At 38.2% G+C, this 17,757-nt stretch overlaps 1 protein-coding gene and 1 long non-coding RNA gene across 9 annotated transcripts in view; one reads left to right on the plus strand and one right to left on the minus strand.

Annotated features, from left to right (window-relative positions):
* Positions 1–17,757, plus strand: part of LOC105940333 (von Willebrand factor A domain-containing protein 5A) — an 84,696-nt gene that overhangs the window by 46,061 nt on the left and 20,878 nt on the right. For 4 of the 8 annotated variants that reach the window (XM_036149807.1, XM_036149812.1, XM_036149810.1 and 1 more), the window contains 3 exons: positions 2,865–3,028; positions 3,553–3,676; positions 3,803–4,551. The exons of the other annotated variants lie outside the window; for them this stretch is intronic. In XM_036149807.1, coding sequence (XP_036005700.1) covers positions 2,865–3,028; positions 3,553–3,676; positions 3,803–3,882 — 368 coding nt within the window. In that variant the 3' untranslated portion in view covers positions 3,883–4,551. Of the gene's footprint in view, positions 1–2,864; positions 3,029–3,552; positions 3,677–3,802; positions 4,552–17,757 lie in introns of those variants that run through there. 8 annotated transcript variants of the gene reach the window in all.
* On the minus strand, positions 12,778–13,976 carry LOC118566691. The gene is made up of 5 exons (XR_004933232.1): positions 13,532–13,976; positions 13,393–13,447; positions 13,205–13,302; positions 12,993–13,111; positions 12,778–12,884 (listed from the first exon to the last, which is right to left on the minus strand). It is a non-coding gene; the product is annotated as an uncharacterized LOC118566691 (long non-coding RNA).

The following is a 17,757-nucleotide window of genomic DNA, read 5'->3' on the forward strand; positions in this document are numbered from 1 at the left end:
AGAACATAAATTCGATGGGAGCAGACCCAGATTGATACAGCGCAGAACGGAGAGTGCTGCACATTATCAATCTGGCTGACCAGATTAGGGGCATCACCTTAACCTGTTTTTGTTTATATAAGTGTGGATGAAAACACTGCAGCTTGGGTTCTAAGATCACCTCTGACCTGTCTGCTCCAAAACATGTGAGCAGCTGTACTCAGCGAACAAGGGGAGAGTGAAACTCATAGGATATCAGGCCTTTCTCATCTCCTCCCTAAGGTCAATGCTTGCGTATTTTCTGTGTGGGACTCTAAATGTTTGGATAATGAGACGTTTGTGTTAAGTCTTATGCAGCCGGTACAGCAATGTGGGAGGAGGCGCTGGCCTCAGATTTGGAGGAAACCTGGGATGGGAGCAGAAGGGGACCGGCTGCAGCCTAGCTAGGGGTGTGATTACTTTATCTGTCCTCTGGTTCTCAGTAAAAGGCTGCAACTTGATAGTTGCTTATTAAATAAAAGGAAACTGTGATTCTAAGGGATCAGTTATTATTTCCGACTACAATAAGTCATTGATAGACCACTATTACACTTTTATTTGCTTGCCTCTATAAAGTTATTGAACTTTATAGAGGGTTTAAAGTATTTTAGAATAATATAATACAATAATCCTAAATATATTTTTTTAGTTTTTCTTTTTCTAAAAGACTATCTTATCTTATATTTTATTTATTTCACAGGTTTGCTTTATTTTAGCTTGTTAATCATCCTTGACAAATTTCAGTAAATGTTTCAATGGCTATTTTCTTGTCTTCAAATGTCTGTTATAGGGCAGGAAAAGAGACATTGGTTTATCATCACATAAGTAAAACACAATAAGCTACAATAACAAGATCACCAAACAGTCCTGCATTTATTATTGGTTCTAATGAACTGACAATGACACAATTTCTTGTTCATAAAATTAGCAATTTTATTGCCTGAACCTTAAAAATAGAGACATGATTTCTATAAAATCCTGATGTTGCAAATGATGTTGAATGATACCACTGGGCTGTTTTGGATATATTGGCTTCAGCGCCTGACAGGCATTGCTAAACAAAGCAAAATTTAGGGATCTCATCTACTGATTAAAACATTGCAGCAGTTAAACTTTCAACCAGCAAGCAAAATAATTGTATCCTTGTTTAAAAAGTATTTTTCAGAGGAAATCAGTGAAATTCCAAGTTTTCAACTTTCAACCAGCATACAAAGTCATACTATCCTTGTTTGTTTTAGAAGTATTTCAGAGCAACTCACAGTGAAATTCCAAGTAAATTCCAACTGGATGGAGGACTGTAGCCCAGCAAAGAGAAAGGGGAGGTATATGAAGGTTATTTTGTTCCAAAACGATTTGTGCATTGTAAGCATTAATTTGAAGTTGTAGAGGGAGTTCAATTCTAAGTTTTGTATTTGTAGAATAAAAAAAAGCACAAGTACAATTTTTTTTTACACCTGTTCCAATTTTAAGTACAAGTACACAAATTGTGTTCTGTGAGTTGCACATCAAAAACCTCTTACATTCTCAGTTTTGCTCCAAACGTTCCAGAACTATTGTTGCAAAACTATTTGTGCATTGTAACTTTGGTGTTTTGTAATTGTAGATTTTTTTTATCTGTCACAAGTACAAAATAAAGTTACACCTCTTCAAATTCTTGAGTACAAGTACACAAATTGTGTTCTTTGAATTGCACATCATAAATGTCTGTCATTCAGTTCTGCTACAGTTGATATAAAACAAATGGTGCAAAACAAATTGAAACACGTGTATTAAAATCTTTAAAAAAAAAACATTTTTTATATATTTTTTTTTTCCTTTAACACAAATACAAATCAACGAGTACAACTGCACGAGTCTGCTGCTGTGATTCACAAATTCAACTTTACAAGTTACGGCTTCATTTTCACTTTTGACACATCGTTTCAACGGTAAAAATTATCTGTGACTTGTGGGTAGTACCCTTGATTAGACAGCAGGAGGCTCTGCCTGCTCGGTCAGTCTGTACCAACCAGAAATACGGTTGGTACCGCCATGTTGCCTTCCAAGGCAAGGACCCAACACACATATGCCTTCGAAGAACGCAGCTCTCACTGTCATACAGTATTTATATTTAAATTTGTTTAAATATTTTATTTTCTCTGTACTTAACTGTGCACTCCCACAGTTTTGATCACGCAATGGATTTGTTTGTAATCTTTCGTGACCTGCAGTTCTTCATTGAAAAGGGTTGTGCAACTCACAGAACACAATTTGTGTACTTGTACTCAAGAATTTGAAGAGGTGTAACTTTGGTGTTTTGTAATTGTAGATTTTTTTTAATCTGTCACAAGTACACAATAAAGTTACAATGCACAAATAGTTTTGCAGCAATAGTTCTGGACCATTTGGAGCAAAACTGAGAATGTAAGAGGTTTTTGATGTGCAACTCACAGAACACAACTTGTGTACTAGTACTTAAAATTTGAACAGGTGTAAAAAAAATGTTGTACTTGTGATTTTTTATTTTTATTTTACAAATACAAAACTTAGAATTTAACTCCATCTTCAACTTCAAATTAATGCTTACAATGCACAAATCGTTTTTGGAATAAAAGAACCTTCATAGGGGTACTTGTAAGGTGTCCTTTTTTATTTATTTTTTATTTTAGATTTCTAGGCTAAAGTCCCTGGTTTTCTCAGAACTCCCTACTGTAGCTTTAACCTCAGTAATGATCAATTTCACTTTGTTTAATCTTTAAAGAGTAAGTTGGGCTGTTTTAGCAGCCATGTTGCTGATTTAGAGAAGCTGGTTTCATTGTCAGACATCAGCAGTCAAATACGTCTAGACTTTTCTCTTTATGTCCCAGGTCCTGTGGTTACACATGAGGCAGCATCCCCACCACCCCGCAAAGACCCTCTGCTGCAGCTGGTGTCTCTGCAGAAGGCGTCTGGCTGCTGGCTGCTTGATGCAGATCTGGCTGCGGCGCTGGGAAAGGCCAGTGAGGAGGTGGAAAAGGCAAAGCCAGCATCGGTAGGTCACTCTCCAAAATAACATTTAATACTGAATAGTTTATAATATTTACATAAATACTGATTATAAATGGTTTTCATTTAAGAAAATAACATTCATGGTTGTGAGGAGTTTGTGACAATCTCCAGTGGTTAGTTGGCAAGAGGCAGGGTAAACCTGGTCACCAGTCCATCGGATAAATTAGCCTAAGTTGCATATCTTCACACTGGGAGGAAGCTGAAGTACCCAGAGAGAACCCTCACATGCTTGCAGAGAACATGTAAACTCCACTAAGAAAAGCCATGGGGAAGATTTGAACCCAGGACCTTGCTGCTGTAAGATGGCAGAACTAAGCACTAATGTCTAACTAAAGTCTCAGTGTCAAGTCTTTAATCAAAGAGTAAATTTGTAATTAATCACCTAAACATATGAAACCTACTCGTTACTCAGTAACAACCAAACTGCAATCAGTAAAACATCCCTGAAAAAGCAGCATTATAACATCTTTCCCTTTTTATCCTGTTTTGTCTGTCTCTGTGCATTAGGTCAACAGTGAAGTGTGGGCCTCCATTCTGGCTCTGATCTGGCTTCATGGCTTTAAGATGGATGCAAAGGAGGAGTGGGAGCTCCTGACTCTGAAGGCTGTATCCTGGATCAAAGCTCAGAATGGTAATGCACATAATCTGCAGGGAACTGTTGCTTTAACCAGTGTGTATTGATAACTGTAGTTAAAAATGGCTGCCATCTGACAATAATACCAGTGATCTGATTTAATTTCTTCCTTCCTTCCTTCAGCTCCATGTGTGTCAGAGTGCGTTGAAGCTGGAAACACGCTGTTGGGCTGCAGCGTGAAGAAAGAAGATCTGGGGCTCTGAGGTTTTCCATGAAGAGACTTCAGCTTTACTTTGGAAGCACCTAAGTGCAGGGAGGAAAACTATAAAGTTGTTGATTGATCAAGATAAGCAGATTTTCTCTGTCCTTAAAAAATATACTGCATTTATTAGGGGTGTAATGGTACATAGATTTGTACTAAACATTTTCAGTACAGCCTTTAGTTCAGCACACACCTGTGCCAACAAAATTAAGCCTTTTTAAACATGAACACATACAGAACGTTTATTTGTGCAACTAAATGCTCAACAGTAAAGAAAACTGTGAAAAAACTTAAATTAATTAGGTATTTCACCAGTAATAAGGTACCTCAACCTCTTGCTATGCTGCACATAATTACTCACCTAAAATGACTTCTACACGAATATAAACATAAGTAAAATAAGACAACCGTTTTGTTTCGCTTTATTAAAACACACTGAAAATTCACTAAACAATGTCTTCAAAAGCAGAGGAACATACCGTATCGTGATTTTATTTTGTACCATTACACCCCAAGCATTTATCTGTGTTTCTATTCATGCATCTGCCAAAGTAATTTGACACTTTTTGTATTCGGAAAAAAACATAAACATTGAGTCTGTTTTGCAATGTTCAGTAACAGTTGAAGCAATTGTGTCAAACTAAATAAATGAATAAAACAAAAACAATGACATTCAAATGTATACTGTTGAGAATTAAAAATATATCTTAGTTAGGGTTACTGAGGAAAGCAGAGTTGGGTCTGTCCTTCCTGCTCCAGCGTAAGATAAACATGGAGTTTTATTGCCCCGAGGGGGGGGGGGGGTCAGAAGGAGAGGGGGTCAGTCATCCTCCCACTGAGCCATTCAGGAGGAGTTTAAAGTTGATAAAAGGAATGTCTTGGTAAAACTTACTTCAGACAGACAGATTTATCCACCGCGGTGAGAACATCTTGTAATGGTATGTACTCTGTCTCCATATTTAATTTCTATGAATTAAATATGTATTTAAACCGTTCTACCTCTGATCAATGATTCCTTATTTTATTGTCAAATCTTAAACCGGGGTAAAAATGGGCCTTTAGTAGCGAAGCAGGATTAGGCCAATAATAAATAAATCACAATTTGGTCAGCCGTGACCCGGATTTGACATTAAAGTGGAGGAACATTTTGAATTTGGGCACGAAGAAGTAATCACTTACAGCAAAACAGGGTCGACCCGAAAAAAAGTAAGGAGATTTTGATTCTCCTATTGGCTAAAGATTAGATGTAGGCTAAATCAAGTGTTGCTGTAAATGAGAAGCTTTCTTCTCAAAATATCAGAGGCTGAACGGTATAACTAGGTTTGAATGGAATTTATGTTGAAACCGAGAAATGATTGAATGGGATTTATGTGTTTGTTTGCGTCAGAAAAACGAAAAATTAGATAGAAAATTAAATGGCAAGTAATCTTAGATGGTGAGGCTGTATGAGAAGGAAATTAGAAATAACAGCCAAGAAACTTAAATGTTGAGATTGCAAAAAAACTTATTTAAAATCAAATAAAAAAGATAAAATACAAAGAATAAAAAGAGTCCCGAGATTTGGTCACCTCTGCACCAGACTGACAAACTGGTGAATTTAGGACTAAGATGGAGTGCTTTCTTTGGGGAAGGGGACACCCTAATGCAGCACAGGGATAGGTTTGTAATAGAGAAAGAAAGATAAGAGATTAAAAAAAGGGGCCCCAGGAAGACAATAGAAGTTTGTTTTCTAGTTTTCGAAAAACGGGGTTTTTCGAGAACACGACGATCAGACGAGGAGATTTTAACATATGGAAACGTTTCGTCGAGTGGAAGGGTATTAAAAGGAGACCCTCTGCGCGCGCAAGGCTGTCTGTCTTAAATGTTATATTTGTTTTTGTCTTGTCTGATGTTTTGAATGTCTCGGTAATATGGGATCCATGGTTTTGAGAGAAGGAGAGATTGGTTGGACCCTGCAACTCAGCGGAGAGTGGGGGTGTGTATGTGTGTGTGTGTGTCTTCATGAGGGTGTGAATTTCTCCGCGTGCATGGGCCTGAAGATAAGAGCAATGACTGGGGAGCAGTTTAATTTTGTTAAGTAAAAGTGAGAAGTAAAAATATGGGTGAAAAACTAAGGGGAATTTGGAAATCATTGGAAAAAAGGTTGATGCATTAATGATGTTTGTTGAAGTGCAGGAGAACTTTCAATGCAGTAAAACGTTTGAGGTATTGGCTGCAAGCTGTATGGGTGAGTTGCATTGGAGAGCATGAACAGCTGCATTTTGGTGAGTTCTGGAGAAAACTTTTTATTTTAAACTGTAGCCTAAAAGTTAGAAAGTGGTTAGAAGTTTGGAAAAGTTGTTGAAAATTTGGCTGAACATTGAACATCTGTTTGAGGCATTATAAATTGGGAAAACACAAAAAAGGGAAAATGCCTTCTGTAAGAGTGTAATTTTAACTAGCATTATCTATTGCAAAATAGTGTTTTAAAATGCCTAATGAATATATATACTTTCAGACATGAAATATAATTTGCGATTAAATAGTGATTAAATGGTTTTCATTGTTTGATAGCCCTAGTTATAATAGATAAATAAATAAATATAATTCATCAGACTTAAATCTGGCTGATTAATAGGGAGCAGAAAATAGCCACCCTATAAACTTTTGCTCGCTTGCAGGCCTGGGAAAAAACACAAGTAAGCAGAACTACACAGAGTTAGAAGTTAAGGTTAAACTGTACCTTAATAGTGTGTGCAAACGGATATTGCGGTTAATTTGACAGATTTTGTTAACACTGCATTTAGTCATGAGTCAGTTTTGAAGTTATCCTCAAATGAAGCAGCTAAAATTGAGGTATCTGTGACAAATGTTAATGGCGTGTATCATTTTATTATAGATACTGATATTGCAGAGCGCCAAAACCTAGTAGAAATAGACAATATTACGGGATCATCACAGGACGGTCCCCAAATTATTCATTATATGTAATCACATTTTCATAGTCCCACAAAATGCAGATGCCCTTGTTACACAGTAATTTAGAGCCCGAGGAATCTTTTTTCTTTGTTCATTTGGTAATGTGCAAATTCTGGTGAATAAACTTTTCAACATCAGTTGCTGGTGATTGTTCGTGGCCTGCAGAATTTGACTTCAAAATTTACTAAACACAGGCGCATAACTGATTTTAGAGCTGTTTTAAAATGTACCTTTGGTGTTTCTTATATTTTTTCCTTGATAGATGGAGTTACACAGCATTTTCTTTATACACTTTAGCAGAAGGTTCCTGAGTTTGACTGGGACTCTCGATATCTTCTGAAAAAATCAGTAGGATGGTTCAAACACACAGGTGTGGATCCTAAATAAATCAGTCCAATTTAGGGGATTTATTTAGAGTAATAGTGTTTTAAAAAAAACAAAAAAAACGTGCCCTCTTCAATATCTCAGCTGATGAATTTCAATCTTGATACGCTCGCTCAGACAATATTTGATACACCATTTGCCTGTGACTCAAAGGAAGGGTGATACACAATGCTTGAGTTTGTTAATTACTAAAAGTTGGTAAAATTACAGTTATTGGAAAACAATATAGGAAGGAGTGAGAGTAAGCAGCTGATTCCATCGAGAACTGTCTCTATTTTAATTTAAGGTGGGGGAGCTTCCTCCCACCTGTTTTTCCTTTTTCTATCTTAATTTTGTTATAGGTCTGTTCGTTCTGGAGTATGGACACGTCTGACATGAGACGCAGATCGGTGCCGATTTGGGGTTGGAAGAATGAAACAGAGCATTTACAGCCGATATGTGTGTCGTGGGGCACCCATCACATCTGGGACAGTTGCTTACGCTGGACACTGGGCCAAGGACTGTTTCACATCACTAAATCCTGGCAAGAAGTCCCAATACCACCTCACCTTCAAGAAGGTCAGTGCCCCATCTAGGGGATAACGCTCCTCACCCTGGAACAATGGCCAACGCCTATGAACAGCACAGATCCTAAGCTGTCAAGGGAAAATGACTGTCTGCATACACTGGAGTTGAATGTCTCATCCAGTTTCTGAGTCGTGGACCAGAACTTTGTCACTGAGGTGCATCGACAGCGAATCACTGCAACACGTGGGGGACGAAATGTGGAGTTCCATACATGGAAGCTGTGAGTGCGACGTCTAAACTCCAATCTCTTTTCTGCCTGATCTGCTGTACATGTCAGTCCAGTCCATCTCAAGGACCACAGACTACTGATAACAGACTTTTTGTTAAGGTAATTCAGACTTCTATTTCTACCACTATACTTCTGACCAAATTTAATGGAATGTGATTTCTAATATTTTTTCTGTGTCTCCAACTCTTGAGCTTCTAGGCAAATGGATTGGTGCAGGTAATAACTTCTTAAGGCAGCCGATTGGGCAGATACCAGCAGTACAGGTTTGCGGTTTTGAAAAATATACTACTGTCTCTTAAATGTTTTACTATATAACTGATATGTTCCTTTTAAACATGAATTTTAATTCTATTATGTCCGGGACCGTATTGCTCATAATTGACAGCAGAAGGTGTATTTACCATCACAATTATTAGCAGAAAATTCACTGGGGTGGGGATATTTTTCACATTTAGGGTTCTGTGATGCTGCATGCTCACAGCTGCATGCCATAAATTTACAGACTGGAAGTTCTTATCAGCTTCTATGACGCAGGGGCCCTCTCACTAGCAGGCACAGTGGTGATCTGGGTGTGACGTCTGGTTTCCTATTCATTGCAGAGATACACTTTTTAGGTTAAACGGATCTGTTAGGCTATCTCTTGATAACTCATAAGTATTGAGATTTTTCTATTGTACAATATAACTGTTGCATGCTAAAACTTATCAGATTTTCACCAGACTTTGCCGTTACCAGGTGTTTTATTCAGGTAAAACCCAATATTTTATCAGTATGTAAGTACCTTGGAACACTCAGCATTCTCATACCATCAACTTGCTGTGAGCACATTAGAATAATCATTATTTCAATGGGTACACTGATCTTACACAACTTTTGGAGGACTTCTTGTAGATCTGTGGGTTTATGAAATTGCATTAAGTTTTGATCTGAATCCAGGATATAAGGCAGTGTTTTTCATACTTCAATTCAGATAATTATTTGCAGTTAATTGATTCCCTGTGATGACTAATAATATTATTTGTTAATGTTTTGTAACAAAATTAATTTTGTTCCAAGCAGAGGGATGTGATCATTTATATGATAACACTATATTGTAAAGCTATACAGATCTTAAACTTTATATCAACCCTTGGCACAAGTAATTCGGAGGAAGGATTCTTGTGCAGGACACCACGGAGGTATGTAACTGCATTGTAAATCAGATAACGGTTGTTTAAACAAAAAGAAACCCCCACAAAAGACCTTACCCATGGCTCTCTGGAATGTTTGTTCAGTTGACTCCCAAAACAGACCGGAACCATACATTAGATTTAATTAGCGGAGTGTCAGACACCACGTATCTGCTACAGATAGATTATATGAGGGGGTTCTTGGATAAATGCTTAAACAGTTTAAGCAGGACAATAAAGTGAATGTTAAATTAAACAGAAAAACTACATAAACCTCAAAAAACTGGATAAAACAGAGATAAACAGAGGGTAACTTAATGCATATTTAGTTTACTTTAAAATCATTGGTGTGTCAGGTAGGTTAGTTAAGGATTCAAAGCCACGTATATCTGTTGCAGTAAACTGGATCAGGATTTGTAACAACTGGATAAAATGATAGAAAAAAAATAGGAACTTTTTCGCAGCATACACATCTGAGTATGGAGGAAATGGTACAGAAGTGAGGTGTGGTGACTGCTGAAAGGTTTTGTGTGGAGTGGTGTGCTGAATGGTAATCTTTAATCCAGAGAACATTCTGACATTCTTACAGGAAAATGTACTTTGATTTCAAATTAAATTAACTAATTTTGGATTCCACAGACATGGCGATTCCCACCGGAGGTATAAAGTTTTTGTGCAGGCATTCTTTTGCAGGACAATCAGAGGCCCAGCGTCAGGAAAGAGGAATTGCAATAAAATGTCTCATTAACTATTACATTTCTAAAATAGGTTTCTCATAGGCTGGAGGGGAAACAACAAGAAGGTTGGTTCAGATTAATGGGGAGAATTCTAAACACAATTGACTATAATTCTGTGCACAGACGAAATTGGAAATGGGGTGAAAAAGCTGTGAAGTGTTTTCTTGTGGGAGTATTCAGTTAATTTCATTACAGGATATGATTCCATATGACTGAAAGGAGCTTTTCGGGACCGAAGTCAACCTCCGGAATTACAGGTAGCACACGACATTTGATATTTAAACGATTGTCGTGTAAGTTTCAGGTTGTATTGGAGACATAAAATTAGGAGAGTTCAGGAATGGGAGGGGGAGTCCACTGACCCCCGACTTCGAAGGAGTGCACGCTAAGGTTATCGACAAGCAGATGTGGTGGGCCAGAGGTCAGGGGCCCATCTGATTCCAGAGCCATGTGTACCAGCCAAATAGAGGATCCAAGGGGAACAACACCGGACCAGCTTTCGGGTCAGACTGGCTGACTGGAAGGGTTTTCAACTGCCACCCACCCGTGCCCTCCGGCAACGGGGCAGCTCGAGGCGCCGATAGCCACCCACGGAGGGGCAGCTGGAATTTTATTTTGTTTTCGTTTTTTATTTTTAATAAAGATTAACATACAGTTCTGTTGAGGCCGCGGTTGGAACACTGACTCTTTACACCATCTTCTTTAAAGGCGAGAAGAAGACATCTCCGAGATGCAAGACATCATGACAACAATTGAATGCATTGTGTAATAGAGAAAAAAGAAAATGAGAGTTTTGTAATCACTGCATATGTCTTATAAGTTCCATATTCATAAGGTGTTCAATATTAGTATCGTTAGAATCTTGGTTTTGCATTGCATGAAAATCTGTTTTTTATTCTGTGGTTTGATCTGAGTGTAGTGCTTTCATGGGTTATCTTTATTTCTAAGAAGACATTTTGTTAATCTAGGTTAGGACTCTTAAAGTCATATTTAGATCATATAATAGTTTCTGGTAGTTGCACATTTATCTTAGCCTTGCACCTCTCGGATAAAGGTGCTTACTTTTCTTAATTCTAGTAGGTTAGAGATTCAGATAGGTTTAGTAGCTTTTTAGCTTATACTTGGGTTAGTTTACATTTAAGGGGAACATTTAAACTTCATTTGATTTCATAAGTCGCCAACAGAGGGGACAGTGGGTTACAATATTACATCTTACTATTTACATTTTGTTTAAGGGTTTCAAGACATAGACTTAGTTTAGCCTAGTTATTGGTTTGATCTTTGAGGGATCAAAACAGAGGGGTTGTTGAGAATTAAAAATATATCTTAGTTGGGGTTACTGAGGAAAGCAGAGTTGGGTCTGTCCTTCCTGCTCCAGCGTAAGATAAACATGGAGTTTTATTGCCCCGAGGGGGGGGGGGGGTCAGAAGGAGAGGGGGTCAGTCATCCTCCCACTGAGCCATGCAGGAGGAGTTTAAAGTTGATAAAAGGAATGTCTTGGTAAAAGTTACTTCAGACAGACAGATTTATCCACTGCGGTGAGAACATCTTGTAATGGTATGTACTCTGTCTCCATATTTAATTTCTAAGAATTAAATATGTATTTAAACCGTTCTACCTCTGATCAATGATTCCTTATTTTATTGTCAAATCTTAAACCGGGGTAAAAATGGGCCTTTAGTAGCGAAGCAGGATTAGGCCAATAATAAATAAATCAAAATACCTGTCAGTAAAAAGGTGATTTCATGACTCGCAGGTTAATATTCTATCTAGACCATTTGGAGTGAAGCTTTATTTGTAATGTGCAGCTTGGTAAATACATCAGTTTTTGTTCACCTTTATTTGGTCATTGAATGTCTGTATGAAAGAGGATATGTAAAAGATCTTTCATAATTTCTGGAAAATGCAAATCTTTAGCACATGCACAACATGTGGTTCATTCGTCTGCTTAACTGTCCAGAACCAGCAATTAAGTTTGTAGCAGACATTGTGTTTTTGCTCATATACTTTGTGATTGAGGTGATGGCTAGGAGGCCTTAACACTGCATGAAAAGTGAGATTTTCGTCCCCGTAAACTACCGCAGATCTCCCTAATTTTCGGCAGTTAACGACAATTTGCAACCCGTGCTTGTTGCCGTTTTCAGTGCCACAAATTGTCGGAACCGGACTCTGACGTATGTGGAGAGCGATCAGCTGTACTAATGGCCCTGATTAGCATATGAATGCAGCGAACCCGCGCGGCTGGCCAGGTCTGGCTTGAATAACCTACTCAGTATTGGCTGAAACCACTATTTTTAAATAAGTAAAATCGCTCCTGATTGGCAGCAAAACCACACGTGGCCAGGGCAGGCCAGAATGTTCTTACTCAGTATTGGCTGAAACCATTATTTTCAAACTAGTAAAATCACTCGTGATATATATATATATATATATATATATATATATATATATAATATTATATTATGCTGTATATTCATGTTATCTTATGTAGGCTACTACACTATCATTAGGCTACCTTCAAAGACATGAATGAATTTATACAGGAAATTAACATTTGCCAGGAAGATGTTTATGCAAAGAAAGAGCTTTATTAAAAACACACACACAACTATATACAACGCGAGGATCTTCCCACACATGCGTATCCAAAAACTACAACTCCGTGAACTGTCCGTTTGCCTCCTCGGGGTTGTAGGTAACTGCTGGCGGCGTTCTTTCTGAGGCAGGTCCGATGTGCAGACGCCTGCTGTGCGTGGCTTTGTACTTCGGCGTCGCCTCTAACCGGGACTGCAGCTTCACAGAGTTCAGAGAGATCCGGCCTACGAAATGACGGCGGTGCAATCCATCCAGAGACCCCGCCAACGACGCCATCTTCCTCGTCAGACATGAGGTCGACGGTGGCGGACATCCAGAGTTCCACTTCCTCATCAGCTAGCATGCTCTGCCTCGATTCCTGCAGCTGTAAAAAACAAAACAATGAATCAGTATTATGCGATGGGATGCACTGCGTATGGACACAACACATCTATCAATGCACCTGAAAAATAGTCACCAAATAAAGTCTTACCCTCTTTCTTCTCGCTCGACTCCGAGCTGAATTCTTGGCAGCTTCCGCCCGCATTGAGTTCTCTGGCTGCGTATATCTGAAGCTCCTGCGTACCGTCTCGTAATACGTCTTACAGGCGGCTGGAAAACAAATGAGAGTGGTATGAATAAAAACCAAACGCAAGTCACAGTAACATTAAAAACAAGGGAGAAACAGTAAAACAAGTCCCTTACACACAATGTCGTCTTTATCAATATAGTGTAAATCGAGGCTTGCAGTTATTGCTCCGAGCAGATAGGAGGTAACTGCCTCATTATGAGGCGTGCTTAGTCTGTGAAAACAAAATGTACAGTTATGATCGGTATCTATCCGTATCTATTTCCTTTTATCGCAGAATGAAAGCATATTCTTTAAATCTTACCCTTGCGCCGGTTCATAGCGCCTGCAATTTGTCTCCGAGTTGTGAAGACGGCGTACTGTAAATCACAAAAAATACACCCTTAGCTTTGGGTTATGGCTAGGCTACTTTTAGCTTAGCTAGCAGTCAAATATATTCTTACCGCAAGCTTTTGTGCATCCGTCTTCTCTTGATGGAGTTAGTCTCTCCAGCACAGTTCTTCGACTGCAGAGCCGCCATCTTGTCCTCTATGGACAGCAACCTGGAGTTTACCGAATTCTGCAGTTGAGTGAACCTCTCATTCATGTCGGCAGTATGTTGAGTAAGCTGACAAGACAGTCCACTGATAGCAATCAGCAGTTTCTTCTCATCAGTCTGCGGACTGGCTGAAAGTTGTGGATCGCGTCCTAGAGGAGTTGAACGCGAGACGTTGTCCGGCATACCAGTAAAATCCAAACACAGTAAAGTCGTCGTCGTCTTCTTCTTCTTCTTCTTCTTCTTCTTCTTTAGGATTTAACGACAGCTTGCATCCATAGTTGTTGCATTACTGCCATCTATTGGATCCTAATATATATCCTTCAAATCCTTATGATCCCAGAATAAAAAAAAAAAACGAAAAATCATTGTACATCCCTTTTCTATACTTAATAATGCAGATAATGAATCACTACAAATTATTATTTTATTTATATTTGTATCCTCCACCCATTCTCAAGCTAATAATATAGCACATAATTCTACCGCATATATACTAAAATAATTAGATGTTCTTTTTGAAATATTAATTTTTAATTCAGGAATCACTACAGCTACACTAGTTGCTTCATTTTTTGGATTTTTCGAACCATCAGTATAAATTTGCAAATAATCATTATATTTAATCTGTATTTGATTGTAAAATTCTTGGCAGATATCTATTATATTTCTTGTCTTAATATTTAATAATGATCTATCTATATTAATATATTTCCATATCCATGTAGGTCTCAAAGCCCACAATACTGTTGGACTGAATTCTTTGTTATATACATTAAATGTTTTTGCTCTATCATCCCCAATCCATCCAAAACTATTAAATTGACCCTTTCGTCTTTCCCAACAACTTTCTAATACTTTCATAACTGGATGATCTTCATTATGTCCTTTTAAATTTATCCAGTAATTAACCATTATCTGTTGCCTTCTGATACATAATGGCATTTCTCCTGATTCTATTTGTAAAGCACATACTGGAGTTGATTTAACTGCCCCTAAACAAATTCTCAATGCTCTAGCTTGAATAACGTAAAAAATTTTTAACCTACTTAGCCGCTGAACCATATACCACACTCCCATAATCTATTCTTGACCTAATTAGTGACACATACACATTTTTATGCGATTCAAAACTTGCACCCCATGTTAACCCTGCTTTCATTTGAGCGTTTTAATGGAATACTGGGAAAGTTTAATCACAACAATAGGACAATTGAAGTCCAGATTATGAGGCAATTTCAGCAGAGCCAACAGCTTCATATGCCATGGACATGTGAATATGGTGCAGAATTTGCCAGTATTTTAGGAAGACAAATGGTTGGGACTTTGTCATGCAATGACACAGCTGATATGCTTTATGTGAAGCACAGTGTTTTGGTGTCAGCAGAACGAAAGCCAATAGAAGTTTGGGGCTTGCAGGGAACAGACACGTCATACCCAGCATAATTTCTGCCAGTTGAGCGCATTGCTGGGAGATGTGTAGTTAATACATCCTCTGTGCATTTAAGTAAGACCAAAAAAAAGGTCACTGTAGTCATGCCACTATGCACAGTAGTTGAGCTCTAGAAGACTGTGATCTCTGCAGACCTCTCATTCTGATTCTAATGTTTGCATGGAATGCACATTTTACCTTGCTGATTCTGATTCACATTTTACCAACTGATTCTGATTAAAACAAATTTTTGAAATAAATTATTTTGTGTATTTTTTTTACATAACATTTGCCATTGCTAATGGCATACACAGTAATCTAGCATACTTTAATTAAATAAATCAATTCAAGGTAAAATGTAAGAGTCTATATTTAGGTTATATAGAGCCTGATCTATTTGTACCAGAGATTTTCTTACCTTTTAGAGAAATGTCACTTGGGGTAAAACTCCCCCTGCAACCCTGATTTACATTTGTTTAGCTCACAGCATTTTCATTTACATGTTAAAGCCTCCCCTAGAATTAGGAGGAGGGGGGTCATGGGGGGACAACTCCCAAGGTAGGCCCACGTCAATTTCTGACAATTCACGGCAGTTTTCGGTGTTGCCTGCAAATTGCCGTGAACAGCCGTTAACCTGAACTTCCACGACAATCTACAGTGCCGCATAGTGACGAAAATCTCACTTTTCATGCAGTGTAAGCAGTGGTGTCCAAAGTCAGTCCTCAAGGGCCTGTGTCCTTCATGTTTCAGGTCTTGTCCTTGTTCAACACAGCTGAACCTAATGAATCCTTAATTAGGAGGCCTCTGCAGACCTTGGCTGCATCTGAAAATGTCTTTTGGGGCACACGCACACTTTGTCGTTGATTTTCAGAGGGTTGTAGGCCCGTGTTTGACTAGACGTTTTACTGTTGGCCTCATGAAAGGTCAAGGAACAGGAGCTAGGAGCTATAAATAGAACATTTCAGATGTAGCCCTTGATGGCAAACTAAGAAGGTAAATCATCCATTTGAATCAGATGTGTTGGAGCAGGGACAGATCTGAAAAATGCAGAAGACCGGCCCTCGAGAACTGGAGTTGGACGTGCCATCCTTAAAATTCTGGACTGGGAGCTCTACAGCACAGCTGAATTCTCCAAGTACCAAAGGAAATATGTATCGATACTTAAGTGTAGTAAAACCAGGGTTAAATTGCCTATGAAGTTTTTTTGGTTTTGTTTTTTACATTGATTATTGTGAAGTGTTGAAATATTTTTGACATGCCATTTTTAAATAAAATGTGGATAAAGAGTATATACGGCCACCGCAATGACCGTGGGACACACGCATTTCCCTGACTTCTTACACACACACGCCACACATGGCATTTCTCACGCATAAAAATAAAAATGGGTCACATGGGCTGCGATGAAACGTTCACAGCACTGTACATTCAGAGCTCAGTCTAAACCCCCAATTTTGTCGAGCTGTTTCGGCTTCTTTCACAGCTTGTGGCCATCAGTAATTATTCCTGCTGCAGTTCGTGATAACAGAGTAGCAGGAAGAGCGATCAGTTATACATAATTTTGCTCTTAACCAGTGGAGAAAGTAAGCTGGTACGGTCCGATGCGCCGGAGGCAACGGGGGAGAGCTGCTGCCAGATAAAGCCTTCATTCAGAACCAGTCATGGCTGCACGTTGAATCAGAAAAGAGATCCGCTAACCAGATGCGCTCTAAAACACCACTTAGTCTGTTATAAGTTTCTTTTTTATTGATTCTGAGTTGTTTATGAACTATGTGTTGTGTTTCTGTGCCTAAAACACTCTTAACTACTGCTCCTCTCCCCTTTCCCTCGGAACCAGGGGCCCTCGGGTGGTGGAGAAGAGTACTACTATTCATTTGAGGCAGGTAGCTAAAGAAAAACCATAATATCAAGGCAATTTTTTGAAACAATGATTCATCTGTAACACCCAGGCACAACTTTTAACCTGAGCACATTAATCCATCTTAAACTTCCTTCATTGGTTGCCTGTAAGTTTTAAGATCAGTTTTAAAGTTCTCTCATTTGCTTTTAAATCTTTTTGCCCCACTGTTGCAGCTCCACAGTTATGGAATAATCCGTCCTTGGATGTCAGGCAGGCAGAAGAGTTTAAGACTCTTCTTAAAACACACCTGTTTGTGGAAGCATTTTTCACATCCTGAGAGGACAGTTTTATTTTAGCTTGTCTCTGTTTTACGCAATTTTACTGTAATTTTCAGTTGTATGTGCAGCACTTTGATGACCTTTGTTGTTTTAAAGTTCTTTATACATAAACTGGTATGGTATGGGTACTGACACAAATCTGTTTTCAAAACTACTCGTTGGTATTCACTTGTTTCAGACAAAAAGTGTGTCTTGTTGTTTTAATTGGACTTTGAAAAATTCAGAATGAATAAGGAGATTAGTACATCAACAAAGACTTTCATTGACTGCATATATCAAGTAAAAACACAGTGCTGGCCCTGGAAATACTGCTAATTGCTCACCCACATATTATTTTTTTAATATATATATTTTTAAAATAGCTGTCATATTAAACTAAGATAATTCGCCATTTCTTCTTCACAAATATATCCAGAATTCAAGAGAAATTCAAAAATACTTTACTGATCTCAAAGGTAAATAAAATGTTGTAAATTATATATTATACAAATTTCTTAAAATAGTTACTGTCACAAGCAATTTAA

The sequence above is a fragment of the Fundulus heteroclitus genome, chromosome 18 (assembly GCF_011125445.2).
Source record: "Fundulus heteroclitus isolate FHET01 chromosome 18, MU-UCD_Fhet_4.1, whole genome shotgun sequence".
Taxonomy (NCBI): Eukaryota; Metazoa; Chordata; class Actinopteri; order Cyprinodontiformes; family Fundulidae; genus Fundulus; species Fundulus heteroclitus.